This window comes from Nelumbo nucifera, chromosome 2 (genome assembly GCF_055504915.1).
Source record: "Nelumbo nucifera cultivar China Antique chromosome 2, China Antique-T2T, whole genome shotgun sequence".
NCBI classification, from domain to species: Eukaryota; Viridiplantae; Streptophyta; class Magnoliopsida; order Proteales; family Nelumbonaceae; genus Nelumbo; species Nelumbo nucifera.
In genome coordinates this window covers 13,029,688-13,054,693 of record NC_142650.1, presented here as the reverse complement: position 1 = coordinate 13,054,693, position 25,006 = coordinate 13,029,688, and the positions used below count along the sequence as shown (strand labels likewise).

The 25,006-nt window shown below is 39.6% G+C and overlaps 1 protein-coding gene across 4 annotated transcripts in view; it reads left to right on the top strand.

Moving 5' to 3' along the window:
• Positions 1-25,006, top strand: part of LOC104597215 (Pseudouridine synthase family protein) — a 37,178-nt gene that overhangs the window by 981 nt on the left and 11,191 nt on the right. For 3 of the 4 annotated variants that reach the window (XR_016082634.1, XM_010258655.3, XM_010258656.3), the window contains exons 3-6: positions 316-428; positions 749-897; positions 2,334-2,478; positions 21,655-22,101. Coding sequence is in view for 3 of the 4 variants with exons in the window: in XM_010258655.3 (XP_010256957.1) it covers positions 316-428; positions 749-897; positions 2,334-2,478; positions 21,655-22,101 (854 nt within the window). In the remaining variant the exon portion in view is untranslated. Of the gene's footprint in view, positions 1-226; positions 429-748; positions 898-2,333; positions 2,479-21,654; positions 22,102-25,006 lie in introns of all 4 variants that reach the window. The other variant, XM_088898487.1, reaches the window with a different exon arrangement.

The following is a 25,006-nucleotide window of genomic DNA, read 5'->3' as shown; positions in this document are numbered from 1 at the left end:
GACCTTTACAGGATTGAGCCTGAAGCTTCATTTGGCCCCTTTTCTTAACTAATTGAAATACATTCACCATTAATAGATATTTATAATTCTAGCGTTACAAGAGAGGTAAGGCAATGTTGAGACTATGATTCTGCCGTGTTAATTTGCATAAGAAATGAATGATCTTTATTCATCAGTTCTTTTGATGAAGACCCTTCTTTTCTTTGCTTGTTTATTGTTTCTTTAGTCAACAAATGTATCGATTGCACTACACATTTCATCAGCCTAGCTACCGTGGATGGGGTTTTGATAAAGCATTACAATCTTGCCATGTAGCCATTGAAGCAGAATTGGAAACTGCCATCTTTAGAGCTGGTGGAATTCGAGATAGTAATTTTAGAGATCTGCATAAGATTGGGTGGGCAAGAAGTAGCAGAACCGATAAAGGAGTAAGTATATTTATGATGCGTCCCTCCTCCCTATAATTGCAATAGAGAGAAAACAAACAATCGTGCATATACAAGTTGTAGCCTTATAATGTTTTCTTGTTCCAACTGGCTTCTCATCTGGAATCATCTCCTCTATGAGATTCTACACTTATCATTAATATTTCCCCTCCTTTCCACTTTAAAACTCTTAATTTATCCCCAATTGCTTGTATATTCAGCAATTCCATTGCTCAGTATACCCATTTTCGTACTTATTTGCCTACTTCGTAACATGTGGTGTTCTAATCAATTTGCAATTGTTTCTCTGATTGGTTTTCTAGGTCCATTCCTTGTCAACTATGATATCTTTGAAAATGGAGATCCCAGAAAATGCATGGAAAAATGACCCCAATGGCATTGCTCTTGCAAACTATGTTAATTCTAATCTTCCTGCTAATGTCAAAGTTTTCAGCATTTTACCTTCCCAAAGGTGAGAAAAGGAAACACCCCTTCCTTTTTTCTATTAAATTCTTACTTCTACTTTTCTTTTAATAAATTGATTTTTGTTGTTGATCAAAAAAGAAAAATCTTTGGACTTCTAGCCAATAGTAAATTAGATGTAGTCTACTAATGAAGGGTAAAAAGGCACAGAGTTAGGCCCTGTTTCTTTTTCAGTAAATGGAGGGGAGGGGTTGGTCAACAGGAAGGTGGTTCCCGGTGACCAACAATCCCTTGTTCGCCTTTCAGTAAGTTGTGGGTCTCACAGTAAATTGCTTTTCCTTGGGATCACTTAACTGGCTAAGTGATACCCATCTCCCAGGTGGGCAAGTAACTTTCCCACCTGGGGGAAAGTTGCCAAAACATTATGGGACAAAATTACCCCATCTAATAATTGCATTTTTTGGGTAAAAGTGGTCAAAAGAACAGTTACCTGGGAAACACTTTTGATCAAAGAACATGGGTAAATGCACTTACCTGGGTAAGTCTTTACCCAGGTAAATGGCTTACCAGAAAATGAACAGGGCCTTAGTGTCAATGTTTCAAAGGTTATAATGATAGATGAGTAACTGCAATTATTCCTCAAATGATTGATCGAAAAAATTATTCCTGAAATGATCTAAATGGGCTTTTAAGGCATGAGCTCTAAACAAACAGGGGGAAGTTGGGGGAATTAATATATCGGTATATCCTTGAAATGATTTGAAGCACATCTTCTGCAGCCTTTGCAATATGATCACTCTGAGATTCCTAGTAATCACACCAAAATATCATTAGTTGACTGTAACAGTTCTTGCACATATATTTAATTTCACACATGTAGGTCACAATAGTTAACTGGATGTAGTAACTGAACTTCTCCTGCTTAAAAAAAGGTGAGAAATGAACTTGAACAACTCCTAGCTTACTGGCTGGATGACAATTAAAAATAAATCATTACTCATCAATTTCTAATGGCCAGATTGCACAGTAAATTTATTAAAATACAAAGATACCCCTGAAATCTCCAAAAATAACATGATGACCTAACCAATCTGCACAACTCTCAGCCATGTCAAAGCATAATTGATTGACCTTCTTCCTTCTAGTATATGTCCTTGAAGGCTTAGGACCCCCATTTCTCATTATACACTTCATAAATACATACAAATAGGGTAAACAGAAGTCCTGTCTTCTCAAGAAGATCCTGTGTTGAGAAGAAGTGGATAGACTTGCAATAAAACTCTCTACCCTTGCAACTATTCCAATATATGTGTGGCTAAGGACTGCTCTCTCCAACTACTATTCTATTCAATGGTCCTAAAACCAAATTATACAATAAAGGCATGATTTGGTTATTATATTTCTAAAAGCATATTTTTGTATAGTTATCGACCGGGGTTCCCATTTTCTAAAAGCATTTATTTTTAACATTTTCTCTCTTATTAGGAGCTTTGATGCTAGAAGGGAATGCAATGTACGGATGTACTCTTACTTACTTCCAGCTGAAATTATTGGGATCAAGGGTGGCCTCAGCCCAGAGGAAGTGGATCAGCATTTGTTAGAGTTCAATGATATATTGAAGGCTTTTGAGGTATGAGCTTTCTAATGCTTTTCTTTTCCTTTTTTGGTCATTAAACTGGTCCAATGAAGGAAAAATAATGCAACCAGGACCATGAGACTAAAAGGTTTATATCCATAGACCCCTTCTTATGAGCTTCCCAACATGGTTTTCAAGGAGCTAGGTCAAGGATGGGCAACAGTAGAATGCCTTGTTAGTTGCCACAGGTGACTGTCTGCCTGTCTAGCATCACCTAGGTGATTTTTTACATTAAAAGTCAATTGCTCTGGTACTAAATAATGTAGGACCATCTATTTTGGTACCAGTTATTGTAAGACTGATATGATCCAAGATTGGATTGGTGGAAATTTTGAGGAAAAACTGAAATGGAACTGATATTTTAGAAGGTCTAGGTCTAAGGCTTGGGTTTGTGGAGCTAGGGGCAGATCCATGGAATATGGATGAGGGTTTACATAGGATTATAGGATTGTTTGATAATATCATAAAAACTATTGTGGGACTAATTTTTTGCAATATGCAGAAATACCTAGAGAAAGGAAAGAGGAAAAAAAATTAAATATATCGAGATTGTAATCATAGTTGTCAAGGCAACGCCTAGGCGGGCGCCTAGGCAACAAGGCACCCTTGAAGGCTCGCCTCGCCTAATCACCATGCAGTTTTCTATAGTGTGTTATAAAAAGCTTTTATATTCTTAATTTTTTAGGTTATAATTATAAAATACATTTTTAAACTAAAATATTCATTTTCTGTGTTTATATACTAATTTCTTTTTATTATTTTCTTATTTCTTAGGGTTTAGTCAACACAAACATTGCTAAATGCTGTGTTAAACCCTCAAAGACTTCAAAACCGAAACCAATTTTGTGTGTTTATATACTAATTTCTTCTTCTTCTTTTTCTTCTTCTTCTTCTTCTTCTTCTTCTTCTTCTTCCACCTTTTCTTTTCTTCTTTTCCTATAACAGAAATAGGGGTTCAACCCCTATATTTTTTTAATTTTCTTTTCTTTCTTCTTTTTCTTATGAATATGTTGATTTTCTGTACTTCAACATGAAGCTTATACTTTTCTTATGAAAACTATGGATATTAAGGAAATATGATTATGAAACCTAGGGAACGACCCTTGGATACATGTTTTTACTTAAAAAAACCATCGCCTAGGTGATGCCTAGGCGACAAGGCACCTCATCAAACTCTTGTCGCCTAGCCTCGCCTTGGCGCCTTGAAAACTATGATTGTAATTTGATTAGAAAAAAAAGAAAAGCTTCGAACTGACCCGCCATAGGGGTTTCTTTGAGGGAAGGTATCCACCAAGATGGATACCTCTCTATTCTTAATCTTGCCTTCAATCCTCATCATCTAAGGACCCATAAGCGCCTGCAAACAGATTTATAGAACTTCCTCTGGTCTGATTTCATTGTTACATTCCTCTCCTAATGTATCTTGGAGATCAATCTCATCAAACTCTTCTGTTTGCAATAGAAACAACTGTTGTTGCTTACATTTATGTTCGGGTGCAAATTTCTCGTTGAAATTGTATCAGAGCCCACACTTGCAATGAAATTGCATCTCAAACCAACTATGCTTGTGAAGAGGTCTAGTAGTTCTATTGCCATTTGTTTTAGTGAAACCGGATTCAGGACAAGATGGTGGTGGTGTTTTAAGAATAGGACCTAGTCCCTTTTTGACTCTCCTCAATCTATTCAATCTGTCTTCATAGGGTCAAGCTAGGCTAGCAGCTGCCGTGATAGTAATAGGTTGCATAGATTTTATCTTTAAGTGTATATCTTCTCTCAGCCCACCTACAAAGCAGCCAACTAAGGCTCTTTTAGGCCAGCCATACTCGAGAAGCTAGCTTCTGAAATTCATTTTGTTAATCCCTTGTAGTTCCAATTTATTGCTTCTCAAATTCATTTTGTTAATCCCTTACAGCTCCAGTTTGTTGAAGTTTAGACAAGGATTCATCAAAATTCTTACATCCAGAAGGGCCAAATCTGTTAGACTGGCACATAAGGCCTCTGTGAAGTCCGGCCATGTCAGGTGTAGGGCTGTCAATGGGTCGGGTCTGATCCAATGGACCCAAACTGATTGGGCCGGTACTGGTTCCAAGATCTGGTACTGATGGGTTGGTTCCAGTTCCTAATCTATTGTCCTAATCATTATCGGTTTGGAACCGGTCCTACCCAGTCCCGAACTGACTCAGTCCGAACCCGAGCCATATATAATATTTTCAGAAGTTTCATTATAACCGGATCCATTGGATCCGACCCTATTATCCCAAGAAACAATCGGTTCGGTTCTCGGTCTAAAACTACAGACCCTATAGGATCTGGTTTGGTTCCGGTTCCTTAATATTTCTTCTTGGGTCGGTTCCAGTTCTACCCAGGCCCAACCCATTGACAGCTGTAGTAAGGTGTGGGTGGGATCATCTATACCACTGATATCACATAATTGCCTCCACTTCCATGTGAACCAAAGCCACAGACACTTTCTGGTGTCCAGGGACCTCATTGAATTCAAAAATTCATTCAGCTTGAAAGATCCAGGAGATCAGATCATCACCTAAAAATGGTGGGAAATCGAGCTTTGGCTGTTTGAGCAGAATCCTCCAGATCGACGAACACTTCCCTAGCTGGAGCTTTTTCCTTCACTATCTCGATTACTTGCCTAAATCAGTCATTGACACTATGTGGCCACTGTTGACAGGGTATCCCTAATCTCTTTAAGATCACCAACAAATTTGTGCAATTCTAGCTCAATCTTTTCAATTCTCTCCTCCATCATCACAAATCTCATTATTGGCATCCTCTGTTCTACAGATCAAGGCTTTGATACCAAAATTGATGGGATACTGGCATACTGCCCAATGCAATGGTTTCTTCGAGGGAACCCTTGCCTCTTTAAAGAATTCAGGGAAGAGAAGAGAAAAAGAGAAGAGAAAAGGAGAGGGAAAGCTTCAAACTAGCCATCTCTTATTCAAACTTCTATTTTTTTGATGAATATTCAAACTTCTATTTATAGGATTGTTACATCAGCAGGCACGTGTTAGAGCATGTGAGAGTCTGTGGTCATGAGCTTTGGCCAATGTCAGATCATCTTGGGCTAAAGCTAATAGTGGATTGGGTCTTATCCATAGTTGTCAAGGTGACGCCTAGGTGACAAGGCGCCCTTGGAGTCTCGCCTCACCTAATCGCCAAGTAGTTTTCTATCGTGTGTTAGACAAAATTTTATATTCTTAATTTTTTGAGGTTATAATTTTAAAATAGACATTTTTAAACTAAAATATTCATTTTGTGTGTTTATATTACTAATTTCTTTTTATTATTTTCTTATTTGTTAGGTTTTGATCAACACAAACATTGCTAAATGCTGTATTGAACCCTGAAAGATTTCAAAACCTGAACCAATAAGTAAGGTAGAACTTAAAATGTTGTCTAACCAACACATTTACTTCTTTTTCTTTACTAATTTTGTGTGTCTATACTATATACCAATTTTCTTCTTCCACCTTTTCTTTTCTTCTTTTCCTATAACAGAAATAGTTTTTTTTTTTTTTTTTTTTTTTTTATGAATAACGGAGATAGGGGTTCAGCCCTTATATTTTTTGAAATTTCTTTTCTTTCTTCTTTTTTCTCATGATTATGTTGGAATATGTTGATTTTCTATACTTTTAACATGAAGTTTATACTTTTCACATGAAAATTATGGATAATTATTAAGGAAATATGATTATAGAACCTAGGGAACTACCCTAGGATACATATTTTTACTTGAAAAAATCCATTACCTAGGTGGCTAGTCAACAAGGCGCCCCCTTGTCACCTAGCCTCGCCTTGGCGCCTTGAAAGCTATGGTCTTATCACACCCCCCATGTGGAAACACCAAGATGAAGCACAGGTGGATGATCCAGTAAAATACCCTATCACCTAGGCATCACCTTGACAACCATGCTTCCCCGATTGACCTACAAACCAGGTCACTCCTAGCAAAGGGCTCACAAGATTCTTACAACAGATCTGTTGTATTTCTTTTCTTTTCTATTTCTATATTGGTAGCATTTTTTTTAAACTATAATTTGTTATCCTTAAAAAGAAGCTTAACTTCTTTTTTTTTTTTTTTGAAAGAAGGTAAAGTATGATTGTTTTAATATAATGTCCTGTGTACAAAGAGAAGCTGTACAAAGTGAAGGACCTCAATAAAGGCTGTCCTCAAAAAAGTATAATCAGATATACTATCTCTAAAATCATTATGTATAGACAGACATCCAACTTCTCAAAACCTCTATTGCCAAGTTAATGACCTCAGCTTCAGTAGTAGATTTTTTCTCAAAAATCCTGTTGTTCCTTTCTGACCACACAGCCCACATAACTGCAGGAGGGATGGAAATCCAGCATAACTTTCCTTTCTTCGACAGCCCCTGAATATGCCACTCTTCTAGCAGAGCTCTTACTGAGGCTGGCATGCACCAGCTTAGATTCAGGGATTTGAAGAAGTGTGACCATACTGCAGAACTAAACTTGCAATGAAGGAAGAGATGCCCAGAAGATTCCATTTGCATATTGCAAAAACAGCACCTCCAATCTGGAAGATTAAGACCTTTATTCAGCAACATTTCTTTGGACAGACACCTCTCCAGAGCTGCCACCCAAACAAAAAAACTTGATTTTTGGAGGAGCCAAGTTCCTCCAAATGGCCTTCCTGGGAAAGGGGGCTTCAGACCTTCCCACCAGAAAATTGTAGAAGGATTTGACTGCGAATTCTCTAGATTTTGACCATTTCCAAACTGTTGAATCTTGCTCCTGAAAACTTAGCTGTTGGTGTTGTAACAGATTAAGAATATCTGCCATCTGCTGAATTTCCCAGTCATTGAAACTTCTCCTAAAGAGAGGAACCCAGCATAGCCTGCCTTCCTGGAAACACAGAGAATCAGCCACTAAGGCTTCCTTATCTATAGCCACATTGTACAGGGCCTGGGGCAGCTCTCTTGGGGTGTTGTCACCAGCCCACTGGTCTAACCAGAACCTGGTTTTTCTTCCATCTCCCACTTTAAATTTAACACCACTGCTGAACTGCCTGTAAAAAAAGCCTTACAAATTCCTTTCCACACCCCATAACCATAGGTACCAGAGGGAATACCAGCGTCCCATCCATTGTTCCTTAAGCCATATTTCTCCTCAATCACCTTCCTCCAGAGTTTGTTTGGTTCTGATGAAAACCTCCACAGCCAACTTCCCAATAGGGCAAGGTTGAAAAGCTTAAGGTTTCTTATTCCAAGCCCGCCTTGTGACTGGGGTTTGCAGATTTGCTCCCAGCTCACTAAATGGTACTTGTGAGTCTTTCCAGCCTTTCCAAAGAAAATTTCCCATATTTTTTTCCATTTCCTTTGCTACCTCTGAGGGAATGGGGTATAGGCTCATAAAGTAGGTTGGAAGCAAGGTTCAAAATATCAATATGCCCAATACGCAGGTAGGGGCGTATCGGGCGTTTCGATACTTGTTTTTTTACTTTTTTTTGTTTTTTTTTCAAAACTGGTTCAGGGAATCCGGTCTAGGACCCCTCCATCCCCTGAACCGGTCAGACCCCGGATACACCCACTGTAGGGGCATATCGGAAGGGTCCCGGAATGATACGTATCAGCCGATACGGGCCGATGCGTAACGATACTTTGAACCATAGTTGGAAGGCTGGATAACACACTTTTGATGAGTTTGACCTTGCCACCTTTAGAGAGATACCTTGCCTTCCAAGAAGTCAATTTTTGGTCCATGAGTCCATCCTTTCTAGGACTGGAGTCCAAATTGCTTTGGAGATACATTTGGCTCCAAGGGGTAGACATAAATAAGTTGTAGGCAGACTACCCACTTTACATCCCAATATATCAACCAAATTTTGAATGTTAGGGCACCTCTCCCACAGCTAATAGTTCACTCTTTGTAAGTTCATCTTCAGTCCTGAAATTATCTCAAACCAAAACAGTAGATACTTCAGATTAAGGATTTGGTCCTTTGAAGTACTGCAGAAAAGGGGAGTGTCATCTGCATATTGTAGGTTGGGGATTTTTGTTCCATTAGGACTTCAAAACCCTCTAGAAGATTCAGTTCTGAGGCCCTGTCCACCAACTTGCTAAGACCTTCCATCACTAAAAGGAAGAACAATGGCGATAGAGGGTCTCCTTGTCTCAGCCCTCTTGAGCTTTTTAAATTTCCTTTTGCTGACCCGTTTAGCAAGATTGAGAACCTTGGAGTAGAAACACAGACTTTTATCCAATTTCTCCACTTTGGTCCAAAGTGCATTCTTTCCATCATATAGTCTAAAGCACAGTTTACATGATCATAGGCTTTTTCTAAGTCTAATTTGCAAACCATCCCTACTCTTCCACTTCTCTTCCTTGAGTCAATTAACTCATTGGCTATAAGAACTCTATCATGGATTTGTTTGTTGTGGACAAAGGCACCTTGGAAGCTAGAAACCAAAGAGTCCATTACTCCTCTTAGTCTAGTTGCAAGAATTTTGGCTAGTATTTTGTAGATACTACCAATTAGATTTGTTGGCTGAAATCTTTCAACTCTTTAGCTCCTGTTTTCTTAGGTATTAGAGATAAGAAAGTGGCATTTAAACTTCTCTCCAGAGCTGCTGACTCATGAAAACCTTCTAATACCTTTAGCATATCTGATTTAATTAAATTCCAAAACTTTTTAAAAAAGAAGCTTAAACTTCTCTATAAGAACCATATGCTCTTCATTCTAAATTAATGAAAGTGCCTTCAACTTTTCTTTGTTTGTTCTTAAGAGAAGATCCTTTTACAATGATGAGGTTCTGACATTCGTTCTCTTTATTCATGCAACTCTAGGTCTCCAAGCAAAGGATTGGAGTCAATACAATGGGACTATTTATTTCCTTCTCATTTTCTCTCCTATTTCTGTTAAAAAACCAAATGCAGTTCTATCCTTCTACTCTACAATTCCTTAAAAACAAAACCAGTTTTATGAACTTCAGAACTCTTTTGATATGCCAGCGAACTCTATCACATAGTCGTGGCCCTAAGAAAATAATGAAGATCCCATGAATATGCCTTGTGCAGAAGAATGAAGATTGATTGGTCTTTCCCAACTAGGGGTCAAGGTCAGGTGCGGTGGGTTAGTAAGGCAGCTAGGGGCAGTGCAGGAGGTTTATTGACCTTGTGGGACAGGTCTAAATGCAAGTTCATTTCTTCTCATGTTGGTGAATTTACAGTCTCAGTAGTGTTGGAAGTGGAGGGGGTGTTTCAAGGTATGTTCACTAATGTATATGGTCTGACGGATAGTGGGGAGAAGGAGAAGCTGTGGGAGGAGCTGTTAGTAGCTAGAGGTAGCTCAAACCTACCTTGGGAGCTTGAGGGACAGAAGAAAATTTGCTGATTTTGTTAATAATGCCAATCTTTTAGATCTGCCTTTGATGGGGGCTCAATACACCTGGACAAATAACCAAGAATCCCTGATTCTGGTTAAACTTGACAGATTTTTAATCTCCTCGAGTTGGGAAGATGCATCCCAGTAATTGAAACAAGTTGCTCTTCCTAGACCTTTATCGCATCACTCTCCAATTCAATTACTATGTGGGAAGTTGGAGAATTAGGTGAGAAGTAAACATTCTTTCAAGATGGAAAATGCTTGGTTCGAAGAAAAGGAGTTGGTTCCTCTGCTTACATCGAAATGGGTGGATTTTAAAGTGAAGGGTACCGACTCTTACATCTTGGCAAATAAGATCAAAGGGCTCAAAGAGGTGCTGAAATCTTGGAAAGTGGATCTTCAAGGAAAAACGGAAGCAGAAAAAAGAAAGTGCCTAGAGGTAATTAAAGAACTGGATTCTGCTGAAGAAGTGGGTCCCCTTAGAGAGGAAGATAGAAGGAAGAGACTGCTAGCCAAAGTGACTCTAGATTCATTAGCCTACAAGGAGGAGTTAAAGTGGAGGCAAAGAGCCAAAGTTAAATGGCTTAAAGTGGGAGATAAAAACTCCAGTTTCTTTCACAAGATGGTAAAATCAAGGAAAAGAGTAAATCAAATTGAGAAACTTGAATGGGGAGAGCAAGTGGGTGAAAACTGGACAGAAATGAAACACATTGTCACGGGTTTTTTCTTGGAGTTGTTTAAAAGAAAACTGGGCAAGAAGGCCCTTTCCAGAAGAGCTTACACTCAAAAGTCTTTCGGTGGATCAGCAGAGGGAGTTATGGCAGGTAATTAAAAATCTGGGGACTGAAAAATCCCCAGGGCCGGATGGTTTGACAAATACTTTCTATAAACGGTGCTGGGATGGGGTGAAAGGGGATCTATTGAAGGTGTTCCATGACTTTCACCAAAATGAATCATTGGTTAGAAGTCTGAACAGCACTTTCATCTCCTTATTCCTAAGGTGGAAGGTGCAACAAACATTAAAGACTTCAGGCCAATTAGTCTACTAAACAGTTTTTATAAAATTCTATCCAAAGTCCTTGCAGAAAGAATGAAGAAGGTTCTTAGTGTGATCATCGAGGAGAATCAGTTTGCGTTCGTGCCGGGTAGGCAGCTGTTGGATAGTGTGTTGGTGGAAAATGAGTTGATTGACTCAAGAATAAGAGAAGGTAAACCAGGGCTGATTTGTAAGCTGGATTTGGAAAAGGCATATGATCATGTAAATTGGAAGTGTTTGGATTTGGTGCTAGAGAAATGAAGTTCGGACAGAAGTGGAGAAATTGGATTAAGGTATGTATTTCCTCTCCAAAATTCTCAGTTTTGCTTAATGGGCACTCCATGGGATTCTTCAAAAGTTCTAGAGGATTAAGACAAGGGGGTCGCCTTTCCCCTCTTCTGTTTATATGCATAATGGAAGTTCTAACTCTATTTGTGCAGAAGGTGGGGGCTGAGGGTCTATGGAAGGGTTTTGAGGTCTCTCTGGGTGGGGAAAGTGTTCATATGCTATAGTTCGCCGATGATACGTTGTGTTTCATTGATGCAGATGTTGATCAGCTGAAGATTCTCTTGGGGGTGCTTAGTTGGTTTGAAGTGGTTTCGGGGTTGAGAGTAAATTGGACCAAAAGTAGATTGATTCCGATGGGTAAAGTGGAGAATCTCGAAGAGCTCACGGAGATTTTACCTGGTCAGATTGGATACTTGCCGATTTCCTATCTTGGCCTCCCTCTTGGAGCTAAATGTACCTCTGCGGTGGTGTGGGATCCGATGGTTGAGGGAGTGAAGAGGAAGCTTATGTCTTGGAAATCCAAGTATCTGTCGCTGGGGGGCAGAATCACATTACTAAAAAGCTCGCTATCTAATCTTCCGGCCTACTTTTTATCTCTTTTCCCAATTCCAGTCAAAGTTGCCCAATGAATTGAGAAAATCCAAAGAGATTTTCTTTGGAGGGGCTGGGAGGAGGAAAAGAAATGTCACCTGGTTAACTGGGACCAGGTATGTAGCCCTAAGGAGAAAGGGGGGTTGGGAATCAGGAAGCTTAAGTTGTTTAATACAGCTCTCTTGGGAAAATGAATTTGGAGATTTGAGAAAGAAAAAGACAGATGGAGGAAATTAATTGCAGCAAAATATGATATTGACAGTGGGGACTGGGTAACCACTAATCAATTGAATTCTTTAGGTTGCTCCCTGTGGAAAAAAGTCATGAAGTTCTCCCTTGGATGAGTAGTGGTCTAATTCCAAAAGTGGGGAATGGGAATAGGTTGTGTGTTTCTGGAAGGATACTTGGTGTGAAAGTACATCCCTGGTTGAAGTATTCCCTTAGCTGTTTCAGATCGCGGAAAATCAGAATGGATCGGTGGCTAGTCAATTTGAAGTGAGTGGGAGCACTATTATTTGGATCCCTTCTTTTAGAAGGTCTTTTCAGGACTCGGAAATTGGGAAAGTTGCTGATCTCTTGGGGTTGCTGTACAGGCACTCCATATATATATATATTTTTTTATCAATAACACCAGCTTCATTAAATTAAAAGAAAAGAGGGAATATGGATACAAAAGGGGAGATAAAATATCTTAGCTCCCCAAAAACAGAAAACAAAGGGAGTGCAAAGAGAAAAGATTAAAAACTAGCCCAAAAAACAGACTCCCTATTCACTCCTTGCTTGGCCAACCCATCCGCAAATGAGTTGGCACTCCTCTTCACCCAGCTGTAATCTCAATGTCCCTACCCAGCCATAAGAATTGTTTTTTTCATTGTTAAAGTTCCACAAACCACTGTCCTTTGTCTTCAACCAACTAACCACCACCTTCGAATCATCTTCCAGGATCAAACGACTAATATTTAATTCCTTTGCTCTTCGAATTCCTTCAAGCGCTGCAAGGATCTCAGCCCTAAGAGAGTCACCTTCTCCAATAGGGTCAGAGAATAAAGCAATAACAATCCTTTTCTCATTCCTAAAGACTCCTCCAATCCCAGAGGGCCATGGATTCCTTATACTACTGCCATCAAAATTCAGCTTTATAAAGCCCGAGGGGGGAGGGGACCAAAATGGACAAAGAGTCCTCTTGCATCTAGCATTGGAAGCAATCTCTTTCTAGTTTCTTAGCAAGTCATCCACAGGAAAATTTGAAAACAACTCCAAAGATTTTAGCCAGTGGACAACCCTTAAAAGGATTTGATCTAACAATTCTTCCAATGTTCTTTCCTTGTTGGAAAAAATGCGCGAGTTTCTTTCTTCCCACAATGACCAGCATACCGCTGCCCTAATACACCTCCACATAGTCCTTCCCTCGCTTCCTAGGCCAATTGAAAAAAGGAGAAAACAAACCTTGGACAGTCTCCGGAGGATATCAAAAACACCCAAAACGGGAGAAAACCCACTCCCAAACAGTTTTAGCAGCCTTACAAGAGACCATGAGGTGGTAGCCAGATTCCCCATCAACTTTACAAAGAGCACATCTATTAGGAAGTAGACATTAGTTGGGTCTCTTTCTCTGAAGTAAGTCTAAAGTGTTGATTCTTTCCAGGAAAATTTCCCAACAAAAAAAATCAACTCGAGGAGGAATAGGCCTGCTCTAAATTTCCTTAACCGGAAAGGACAACCCAAAGGGGATAGGAGGTTGAGTTAAGGTTTCAAAGAATGAAGCACAAGAAAAGGTACTAGAGCTAGAAGGGGTCCAAAATCTGGTGTCTTCCTTAGTAGGGTTTAGGAAGACAATCTCAAGGGAGGCTAGCAAAGTTACCAAGCTATCCATGTCTGTATCCCTAATTGCCCTACCATGCCTAGGTTCCATCCAAAGCCAGAAGTGGAGGCTGAAGGGACTAAGAAAGAAGATATGGGTTCATTTTTCAAGTCTGATAGAGCATACAAGGAAGGAAACTGGTACTTCAGAGGAGAATCGTCGACACAAAGTTGTTCCCAGAATTTTATTCGGTTACTAGAGTTTAGACCATACCTGACCCAAGGGGAGAAAACTGGAAGCAGATTGTGAATGGATTTCCAAGGAGAAGCAGTTGAAGCCCTTGCCAAGATTCTGGAATCCCAGCCATTGTCTTCCAATGAAAACCTCCACAACCACTTCCCTAGTAGAGCCATATTCCTTTTCTTGAAATTACCAATCCCGAGACCTAGTTTTTTACACCTAGTGACCACCTCCCAACTCACCCTATGATCTTTCTTTTCTCCAGGCTCCCACAGAAAATTCCTTATTAATTTTTCCAAAAGATTGGAAACCTTTGAGGGGATCTTAAACACTGAAAGATAGTACTGTACAGGCAATCCATTGACTTGTCGTCTGAGGACTCTTGGAACTGGAAGTTTAGTGTGGATGGTAGTTTCTCGGTTAGCTCTTTCGAGGAGGTTCTAAATGAAGTTGTGCATCCAAAAATTCCAGCAGTGAAGATTTGGAACCCTTCTATGCCTTCAAAAGTCAATGCATTGGTTTGGGCTGCATCTCTCAATAGATGCCTTATGAAAGACTCCCTGGTTAGAAAGGGGTGTTCAAATTCAGGACCAGCTATGTGTTCTGTGTAGAGATATGGAAGAGGATGGCAGGCACCCATTCATTCACTGTTCAGTTATAGCTGCAATATGGAATCACTTTTTATCAGGGGTGGGCCTGCAATGGTGTATGCCTTATTCAGTTTTGGATAAGATATGGAGTTAGAAGCTGAAGGGTGGTTCAAAATTGGCAAAGTGCATTTGGAGTGTCATGCCTGCAGCCATCTTATGCATAGTCTGGATGGAAAGAAACAGAAGGATCTTTCAAAATAAGGCCTCTAATGGCCTAGGCTCCTTTGTACTGGTTCTTATTTTAATAAATCACCTTACCTTTTCAAAAAAAAAAAAGATAGTTTCCTGAGTGGCGGCGGCGAAGGACATTCAGGCTTCAGTCCTCTATTCTCAGCTGAGATCTAGGATTTTTCTTGAGTTATGATGTACTGTAGTTGTTAGATTCGGTTCTTTGTCTTAGGGGCCTGGGTTGTAATCTGCCACTTTTGGCTACTTGAATAAAATTTTACCTTATCCTTTTTCAAAAAAAATGGTCTTTCCCAACTAATTAGCATAACTCTTTTTATTGGTTAGACAAATATGGTTACCAAACAAAAACGGAGAAATTTATGTTCCTCTATTTATTTAGGGCCATTGATTATATAGGAGACAATTCTAGTGGCTTGGTGGGTCCTGTTTGTAGAACTTGGTTATAATTAGGGGTGTCAACGGTATTTGAAAATCCGATTTCGAATTTGAGATTCAACTCAATCGAATCGAATTCGAATAATTCGATTATAATAAATGGTTGAATTCAAATACTTTATTTATACCGTTTAAGTTATCGAATCGAATTCGGAGTTGAAGTGGTTCGATTCGATAAATATCCGATTCGTTTATATATATATATAGTGATATGAAAGAACTATATGATGATTTTGGATAAAAAAATTTTTAATATTATTGTATTATAAAAAAGTAATGAAAAGTACTATATCAGAAGTAATGATTACTTTTTATAATGAAAAAAATAAAAATAATCTGTCGATCTGAGCTATCACTTCTCTCCCTACCCCTCTTTCCGAATTCTTCATCTTCTTCCCATTGTAGTTCCAACCAAGTTCTAGCCAAGTTTTTTGCAGTTGTAGCATCTTCCATATCTTATATGTCAACCATGAAGATAGAAATATGTTGATGATCTAGTATGCAAGCTTTGGAATTTTTTTCATCTTGTAGCGCAAATCCACAACTCATTTGGATTTTTTTGGTAGGCGAAGCAGATAAGTGCAACTATGCGCCCATGACTCTGAAATCATCAGATCAAGTTAGTAGTCGATCAAGACAACAATGAGTCTTGAATTCAAAAGTCAAAGAAAAGATTTTAGAAGAAGAAAAGAGGAAGAAAAGAAGAAGAGAGGGAGAAAAGCAGAAGCACACGAAGGGTTTTAGAAAAGAGACAGAGGGTCGATCTTAATGATCTACCGACCCACTCTTAATATTTATATATGTTGACTAATTGTAAAAGGGCTGAATTGCCCTTATTGCTTACATGGCAAATAAACTAATAGTAAAGCTGAAATAACAAGCTATAACAACAAATTGAAATAACTACCAACTAACAATGACATAACTAACAAAAAATATATGCTATGCTGCCATACGAACACAGTGGGGACCACAACAGTGGGGTCCACATCAGTGTTCTCTAACTCCCTCTCAAGTTGGGAGTAGATATTTGTCATTCCCAACTTGCATAGGTCTGCCTCTAATTTCTTCCTTGGAACAGCCTTGGTGAGAAGATCTGCGAGTTGCATGCTGGAGGTGATATACGGGAGATTATCACAATACAACATTAAGGGCTTCTCATAATCAATACCCAACTCTTCAAATAATGACTTCAGCCATAAGATTTCAGCCACACCATTAGCCATAGATCTATGTTCAGCTTCAGCACTAGAACGAGAAACACTCCTCCAGGAAACAAGGTTACCTCCTACAAAGGCACAATATCCAGAGGTAGACCTTCTGTCATCAGCACTCCCAGCCCAATCAGCATCTGTATAGACCTCTATCTTCATGTGATCATTATTCTTGAATAATATACCTCTACCTGGACATCTCTTCAAGTATGCTAATATTCTCTCAACTGCAAGGAGGTGAGTAGTTCTCGGAGAGTGCATATATTGACTGACAACGCTGACTGCATAACTGATGTCCGGTCGCGTGAGACAAAGATAGAGGAGTTTTCCAACCAACCGTTGGAACATAGCTTTGTCTTCAAGAGGCTCTCCACCCTCTGCACTGATCTTGTGATTCTGTTCAATAAGTGTATCTACAGGCTTAACACCAAACTTTCCAGTTTCTGCTAATAGACTAGAACATACTTCCTTTGAGAAATAAAAATCCCGTGTTTAGATCTAGCAACCTCAATACCCAAAAAGTATCGTAGATCTCCCAGATCTTTCACCTCAAACTCTTGATGAAGGAGTTGTTTAAGAGACTCAATCTCACTGTTATCATTCCCTGTCACCACAATATCATCCACATATACAACAAGCAAGGTCAAGGAAGAGTCCACTATTTTAATGAACAATGTATGGTCTGACTGGGCCTGTACATAGCCGAATTTTTCAAGGGCTTGTCTGAATCTATCAAACCAAGCTCTGGGGGACTGCTTTAGTCCATACAAGGCTTTATTCAGTCGGCAAACTTTCTTACCTGTCTCTGCATCATAAAATCCATGAGGTACTGCATGTGGACTTCTTCCTGTAAGTCTCCATTGAGGAAGGCATTTTTAACATCCATCTGGAACAAGGGCCAAAAATAACTGGCTGCAAGGGATAGCAGAACTCGAATAGTGGTCATCTTTGCCACTGGAGCAAAAGTCTCCAAGTAGTCTATACCATAAGTCTGAGTAAATCCCTTTGCAACTAACCGGGCCTTATACCTTTTAATGGAACCATTAGCATTATGTTTCACAGTAAATACCCATCTACATCCAACCGGTTTCTTTCCTTTAGGCTGGTCAACTAGCTCCCAAGTATTATTCCTCAGAAGGGCATCCATTTCAACCTTCATTGCATCTTTCCACTCAAGAACTGACAAGGCTTCCTACACTGTTCTGGGAATAGGAATATCAACAATGGATGTGAGAAAGGACCTGTAAGAGGGAGACAAGCGATCATAGGACAGAAACTGGGAAATGCAGTGAGCTGTGGATGTGGTGCAACGCCATTTGCCTTTACGGACTGCAACAGTGGAAGGTATCTCAGGGGAACCTGGATCTGATAAAGGGACTGTGGTACCTGGATCTGGATCCGCAGAAGGAACTGGGGCTGGCCTAGATTGTTGATGACCGAAATCAACCTGCCTCCACCGCCTATGATAGACTCTCAAATCCTGACACCTCTGACAACCCTCCCATTACATCCCCCATCACTCAATGGAATAGGTAAAGGAACTTCTGATGAGTTAACCCCACTTTCACTACTCTCCCCCTGAGGAGAAACGCTAGGGTAATAGGGTACCTCCTCAAAGAAAGTAACATCCATCGAGACGAATCTCCTCTCGGAAGTAGGTTCATAGCAGCAATAACCCTTTTGAGTTTGTGCATAACCGAGAAAAATGCATTTGGAGGCCTTAGGATCAAATTTGGAACGATGAGGACCAAGAATCTGAACAAAGCAAGTGCAACCAAAGGTTTTAAGATGAACAATAAATAATTCTTTATCGGGGTATAGAAGGGTAAAGAGAGGCTTCATGTCAAGAACCCGTGAAGGAACTCGATTAATGAGATACACTGCTGTAAGAATAGCATCACCCCAGAAACGGATAGGCACATTGGAGTTAAACATAATGCTTCTAGCCACCTCCAATATGTGCCTATTCTTCCTCTCGGCAACCCCATTCTGCTGTGGTGTATAAGGACAAGTACTCTGGTGAATAATCCCATGATCAAGTAGATAAGAGGCCAGTGGCTTGGTAAAGTATTCTTTCACATTATCGGATCTGAAGATTTTGATTTTGACCCCAAAATGGGTTAAAATCATCTGATGAAAGATCTAGGTCAAAGCAGGAACCTCATCTCGAGAATGCATAAGGTAAACCCAAGAAAAACGGGTATGGTCATCAACAAACAACAAGAAATATCTGTACCCCCCATAGAAGGAATGTGATACGGGCCCCAAACATCGGTGTGCACAACATCAAAAGAATTACTACTTCTTTTATTACTCAAGGAATAAGATGTTCTACAATGCTTTGCAAGCTCACAACTCTCACATCTCAAATTTGACATCTGAACAGACTCAAACAAATTAGGAAACAAACTCTTCAAAGACCGAAAGGATAAATGACCTAACCGATTATGCCAAAGCATAACCGGACTAACAGACTGAGAAACAAAAGATTTCCTATCTTCGTGATCTTTCCAATGAGAACTCTCTCCAAGCAGATAAATCCCATTCGTCTCACGGCCAATCCCAATCACCTTCCTTGTTTCAAAGTCCTGAAAAATACATCGGTCAGGGAATAAGGTTACTGAACAATTCTGATGTTTTGTAATACTACTGACTGAAAGCAAGTTAGTATCAAGCTTAGGAACATGCAAAACTAAAGATAAGGAAATTGTATTAGACAACTTGATGTCTCCCTTGCCAGAAATGGGAACAAGGGAACCATCAACAATGGACACTTTATCTCTACCAGAAGATAAGTAATAGGTAGTGAACAGTGATGGTAAGCTAGTCATATGGTCAAATGCACCTGAGTCTATTACCCAACAATGTTCAGTGTTACCTGGAGCTGAAGCATGGTAAGCTAAGGCCCGAGTACCTGAATGAGCAAAGGCTGATGTGGAAGGAGCTGATGATGATTGAGATGATTGAGCTGAATTCCCAACTTCTTTTTCCAACTGTGTTAGGGCAGCCCGAACAGCAGCTGAGGTGTCTAGAGGTGTGTCTTTTGTGCCCGATGAGGATGCAGAATCGGTATTAACAGCCATATAGGCATTACCCCTTTTGTTCCTCAGTTTTGCTGGGACTAGATGAGGGTGTAGCTTCCAACATGTGTCTTTAGTATGCTTAGGTTTCTTGTAATGTTCACACACTAGATCTCGCTTATCTTCCTTCTTTATATCCCTTTCTGTATCACCCCCAGACTTAGGTTTAACTGCTGGTAAGGTTGGTGGGAAGGGCTGATGCTGCATCATTACCTTTCTCTTAGTCTCTTCACTATGCACCAATGAGTAGGCTTGAGATAAGGTCACAATGTCCCTTGTTAGTAGTTGTTGTCTCACAATATCATAGTCAGGATTCATACCAGCTAGGAATTCAAAAACCCTATTAGTTTCAACTTGCTTTCTATGAGTCTACACATCCTTCTGACTTTCCCACTCAAGTGTTTCTAAGTGGTCAATTTCATGCCACAAAGATTTCAAAGTAGAGAAGTAAACGAAGACTGGTTTCTCTCCTTGCTTAAGGTTATTAACCTCACACTTCAATTCATAGGCCCTAGCAACATTAAGGGGTTGGGAGTAGGTCTCTTTCATAGCATCCTAGATTTCCTTGGCTGTTTTTGCCCACAAATAGTTTCGGCTGATATGTGGCTGCATAGAGTTGCACAGTCATGTCATAACCAAATAGTTCTCGTGAACCCATTTGGTATACATTTGGTCCTCCTTAGATGGTTCTTTCACATCTCCCAACAGGTAGCTAAGTTTTCTTCTACCCCCAATAGCCATCATGGCCGATTGGGCTTATTCTAAGTAGTTGGATCCATCAAACTTCACAGTTGTAATCTTAATTGTATTCTCAGACATGTTACCAGAATTGCTAGTCCCAAAAGCACCTTCCCCCTAATTCTTGAACTCCATTCTTGGTTAAGAATTAGCAATAAAAACTTTTGAAGCTACTGTAATAGAAAACAGCACCTAAACAACTGATAACGTCCAGCCTAGGTCTTCCACAAACAAGGGAAAAACAGAATTCTGTATGAACCCAGTTCAGATCTGATCTGAAGCCAACGACAGTTCTGCAATTTAGGGTTTTCTCTCAAAACCCTAAAGAGAAAAAAAAAGGTTTTCTAGCCGCACCTCTCAGAATAGACCAAGATGGTTCTTTCAAGGTTATTCTCAAGCAAAAACTTACTTTATGAAAGAAAATCTCTGGCCGCCACCTTTTGTCTGATGCAGAACCCTAATCTTGAGGATCCGAAGCCTTTTCTAATTCTTCCTGACTACTGGAACTCTCCCAGCCTTATACAATCTTCTTAGTAGTAGCCGCACACTACCAGTAGCCTCCAAGAATCAGCCGGTCCTCCTTCTTAGTCTTCCAGCCCTAGGCAACTCTCATGTGGTTGGCTGGACCAGACTCACATGAGAAACACTAAACTTGGCTCTGATACCAAGTAGTCGATCATGACTACAATCAGTCTTGAATTCGAAAGTCAAAGAAAAGATTTCAGAAGAAGAAAAGAGGAAGAAAAGAAGAAGAGAGGGAAAAAAGCAGAAGCACACAAAGGGTTTTAGAAAAGAGACAGAGGGTCGATCTTAATGATCTGCCGACCCACTCTTAATATTTATATATGTTGACTAATTGTAAAAGGGCTGAATTGCCCTTATTGCTTACATGGCAAATAAACTAATAATAAAACTGAAATAACAAGTTGTAACAACAAACCGAAATAACTACCAACTAACACTGACATAACTAACAAAAAATATATGCTATGCTGCCATACAAACACAGTGGGGACCACAGCAGTGGGGTCCACATCAGTGTTCTCTACAAAGTTCAGAGCAAAGGTTCCCCAAAAATGATACATGGTCGGAAGGCCAGAGGGTTTTATGACCGATGATGTTTAAGTATTTGGTATCTGTATAATAGATTAAAAAATCTACGGGATTGTTTTTTGGGCTTTGCTTTAGTTTTTGAACATGTTGCCTTTTTTATAGGTAATTTTTAACAGATCTTTGCATAGAGCGGTGACATTTCCAATTACTCATTCCGTAATTGTTGTTTTTCATTTTTTTTGTTTTGAGGTAAGAATGCATTGTATCGATCGAATTCGACTAGAACCGAATATTCGATTTTCTAATCCAATTCGAATTCAGTTTTTATTTTTAAATATCCGTCAAGATTTGAATCAAATTCAAATCATCATACCTCTAATTGAAATCGAATTTGAATATTGAATGATTCGCTTCGAATTCAATCCGTTTACACCCCTAGTTATAATCTGTGCTAGTCTCACCTTAACCCTTGTGCACTTGCTTGCAGGGTGAACATCCTTTCCATAACTATACTGCAAGATCCAAGTACAGAAAACGGCTTACTGGGAAAAACTACATTGATAGAAGGGCACAGACAACTAACAAATCATCATTATTGTCTGAGTCTGAGGAAAGTGATCGATCTGAAGATGAATCTGAAAAAAGTGGATCTGATTTAGCAGCTACAGTTGATAGTGTTGGCAGTGATCTGAATTCTTCATACTCCTGTGGCTTTGATATGCAAACAGATGAACAGGATGGAAATGACTTGAAGAATCAAGATTCCCTTTTAACAGTACGTGCCAGATGGTTACACATGCCTGATGAGACAGACAGACTTAGTGCATCTCATTTTAGAAAGATCTTTCTCTGTTCCTGTGGGAAGCTGCAAAAGTCACTGGATATAGACTACATTGAAGTCACTATCCATGGCGAGTCCTTCATGTTGCATCAAGTAAGTGAAATGAAAATTCTTATAATTATGAAGAAAAATGTGTCACTTTGCTTCCTTCTATCCAGTTCTTGGACTATTATCTCATTGAAATAGAATCAATGGAATTTAGGCACAGAAGAGGTACACTGGTGTCCATTGTGGTGACAAGATGCAACCACCATTCAGTTATATGTAACATAGTAGAAAATCAGCTGCTATTTTATTTTATTGAAAATTCTTAATGGAACCATCATTGTTTGATTTACCTATCAGAATTTGTCATGCATATAGAATCTTTTTCATGATCGGTAAACATGTATTTTATTAAAATTCAGATTGTAAGCAGTTTATACAACTTGGTGATGGGACTGTTGATCCCCTTTAATCACTCTATTCTATCCCTCATTACAGTGCAGCCCAAAATAATTGTTGTCTCAATGCCCCCTGTTTTGCTAAACCATCAGCTAGCCCATTTGCACTTCTTCAGATCCATTTAAATTCAGCCTCAACCTCCTTTGCAATATTCTCCACTTCCCTAATCACATGTTTAAACGTCCATGGGGTATGGCTGCTGTTTGCTGCCCATGAAATTACTACTTTTGAGTCCCCTTCCACTTCAACATGCCTGCATCCTAGTTGTTTGGCTAGCTTTAACCCTTGTAGTAATGCCAATAGTTCAACCTTTAGCGAGTTTCCAGTGCCAATTGGTCCTGAGAACATACCCAATATCCTCCTTTCAAAGTTTCTTAATACTCCCCCTATTCCTGAGATGCCCAGATTTCCAAAGGAGCACCCATCAAAATTCAACTTTACTTTATTGCCTTCTGGTGGTTTCCACTCCAGCCTTACTTTATCTCTTACTCTCGAAGACTGTGCTACTTCGGACCATGTTCTTAGAATGTCGGTGACTGAGAAGACTTGAAAGCTATCCAAGGGTTTTACCCAATGGGCTGCTTTCACCTTGATACTATCAACCACTTCCTCTATTGTTCTACTTTTTTCCAAGAAAATTTTGTTGTTCCTCTCTTCCCATATTACCCAGCAAATTGCTGCCTTTGTTGCTCTCCACATTACCATCCTTCTTTTCTTTCACTGTCTCAAGAATTCATGATTAAAGAGTCCTGCCACATCTTGAGGGGGAACCCACTTGCAACTAAAGAGAGTACAAAAGAATTCCCAAATTCGATGCACAAAAGAACCCGATATCATTAAATGAGAAAGGGTCTCACCACTTTCCTTACATAATGAACACACATGAGGAGAAAGGCAAATATATGACATTTTTTTTTCTGCAGCATATCACAAGTGTTTACCTTGCCAAGGAATATTTCCTAGTAGAAGGCTTGGATCTTCGGGGGAATAGGCTTGCACCAATTTTCTTTCATAGGGAAAACCCCACCTAGAAGGTTGGGGGAAGCAAGTACTTTGAAGAAAGAGGACCAAGAAAAGAGGCCGTCTGGAGAGCCTACCCAAATTCTAGAGTCTTCCAATGAAGGGTCCAAGTGGATTTGCCATAGGAGGCCCAACAATCGGATTAAAAACTCACTCATTTTCCCTTAGTCCCCTTCTAAAGCCCAAATTTAGTTCACACCGTTTGGACACAGTGTTCCCAACAAGGATATAGCTTCCCCCTTGAGGTTAGATAGTGCAAAGAGATCAAGAAATTGGTCTTTTAGTGGGGTTTCCCCTACCTATAGATCTTCCCAAAACAAAATTTTATTACCTTGTCCCACATTGAACCAGATGGAATTGAGGAAAGTAAGGTAGATTTCATGAATTGCTTTCCAAGGAGAAGCTGAAGAACTGTGAGGGGAAACTTTTGCATCCTAGCCATTTCCAACCACCCCATGAATGCTCTCAATCACTTTGTTCCATAATCTGTCGCCCTCAAAGGGAAACCCCCAAAGCCACTTACCTGGTAGAGCTGTGTTCCTTAAAAGGATGTTCCCAATTCCTAAACCCCATTGTTTCTTAGGTTTGCTAACCTTCTCCCACTTGATCAAGTGGTCCTTCCTTTCCTCTCTTGGGTCCCAAAGGAAATCTCGCATATACTTCTCTAAGCACCTTGCTACCTTAGAAGGGATTCTAAAGGTTGAAAAGAAGTAGGTGGGGAGGTTTGCCAGAGTGGCTCTAATCAAGGTTATTCTTCCACCCAAAGAAATATAATTCCTCCTCCGACTCCCTAATGATATGAATATCTGAAATTTCAATACCTTAATTTATAAAGCTCCAAAACAAGGGGCTTATTCTGGCCACATGCAATAGGGTCTAAGCTGAAATCTGCCTCTTGAGTAGAGTTTGCAACTGCCAATGATCCAGTAACTGAGGTGGTCACTCAGAGTGGCTCCAGAAAAATGGAGGTGTGGGATCAAATTCATGGAACTGCAGGGTTTATAATATATATAGTGTTGGGGGGGGGGGGGGGTAACCCTCCCCCAGATCCTGGTGAAGGTGGGATTCTATCCCAACTCTCCACTACAACCAGCCAGAAAACCTTACCAGCAAACTATCTGTGACCTTCAAAACATGGTTAGGTTTTCCATCCAGAAAAGGGGCTTAATAAATTTTAACTCAAAGTCGTGTTGTTTCCTGGTTGGAGTTAATAAGTTATGTCCTTATTTTTCCATTGGTAAGTTACATCTTTTAGTCATAAATCAACTCTAATTTAGTTTCCTAACTCAAACGGAAACACAAAGGTTGTTTAATATTACAAATTAAAACTAATTTAATATCTTAAATGAAATAACAAACCATCCTAAATGCATTAAGAGTTATCATGTGAGTAATAGGTCCCAAACAAAATCCTTGTATATAGTTCCCATACTCAGCACAGGGTCATTAGCTAGTTATATTATATTATATATATATTCTTGACAGTGTAGCTGGCCAGAGATAAGAGGAAGAGGAGAGCAGAGAAGAGAAGAGA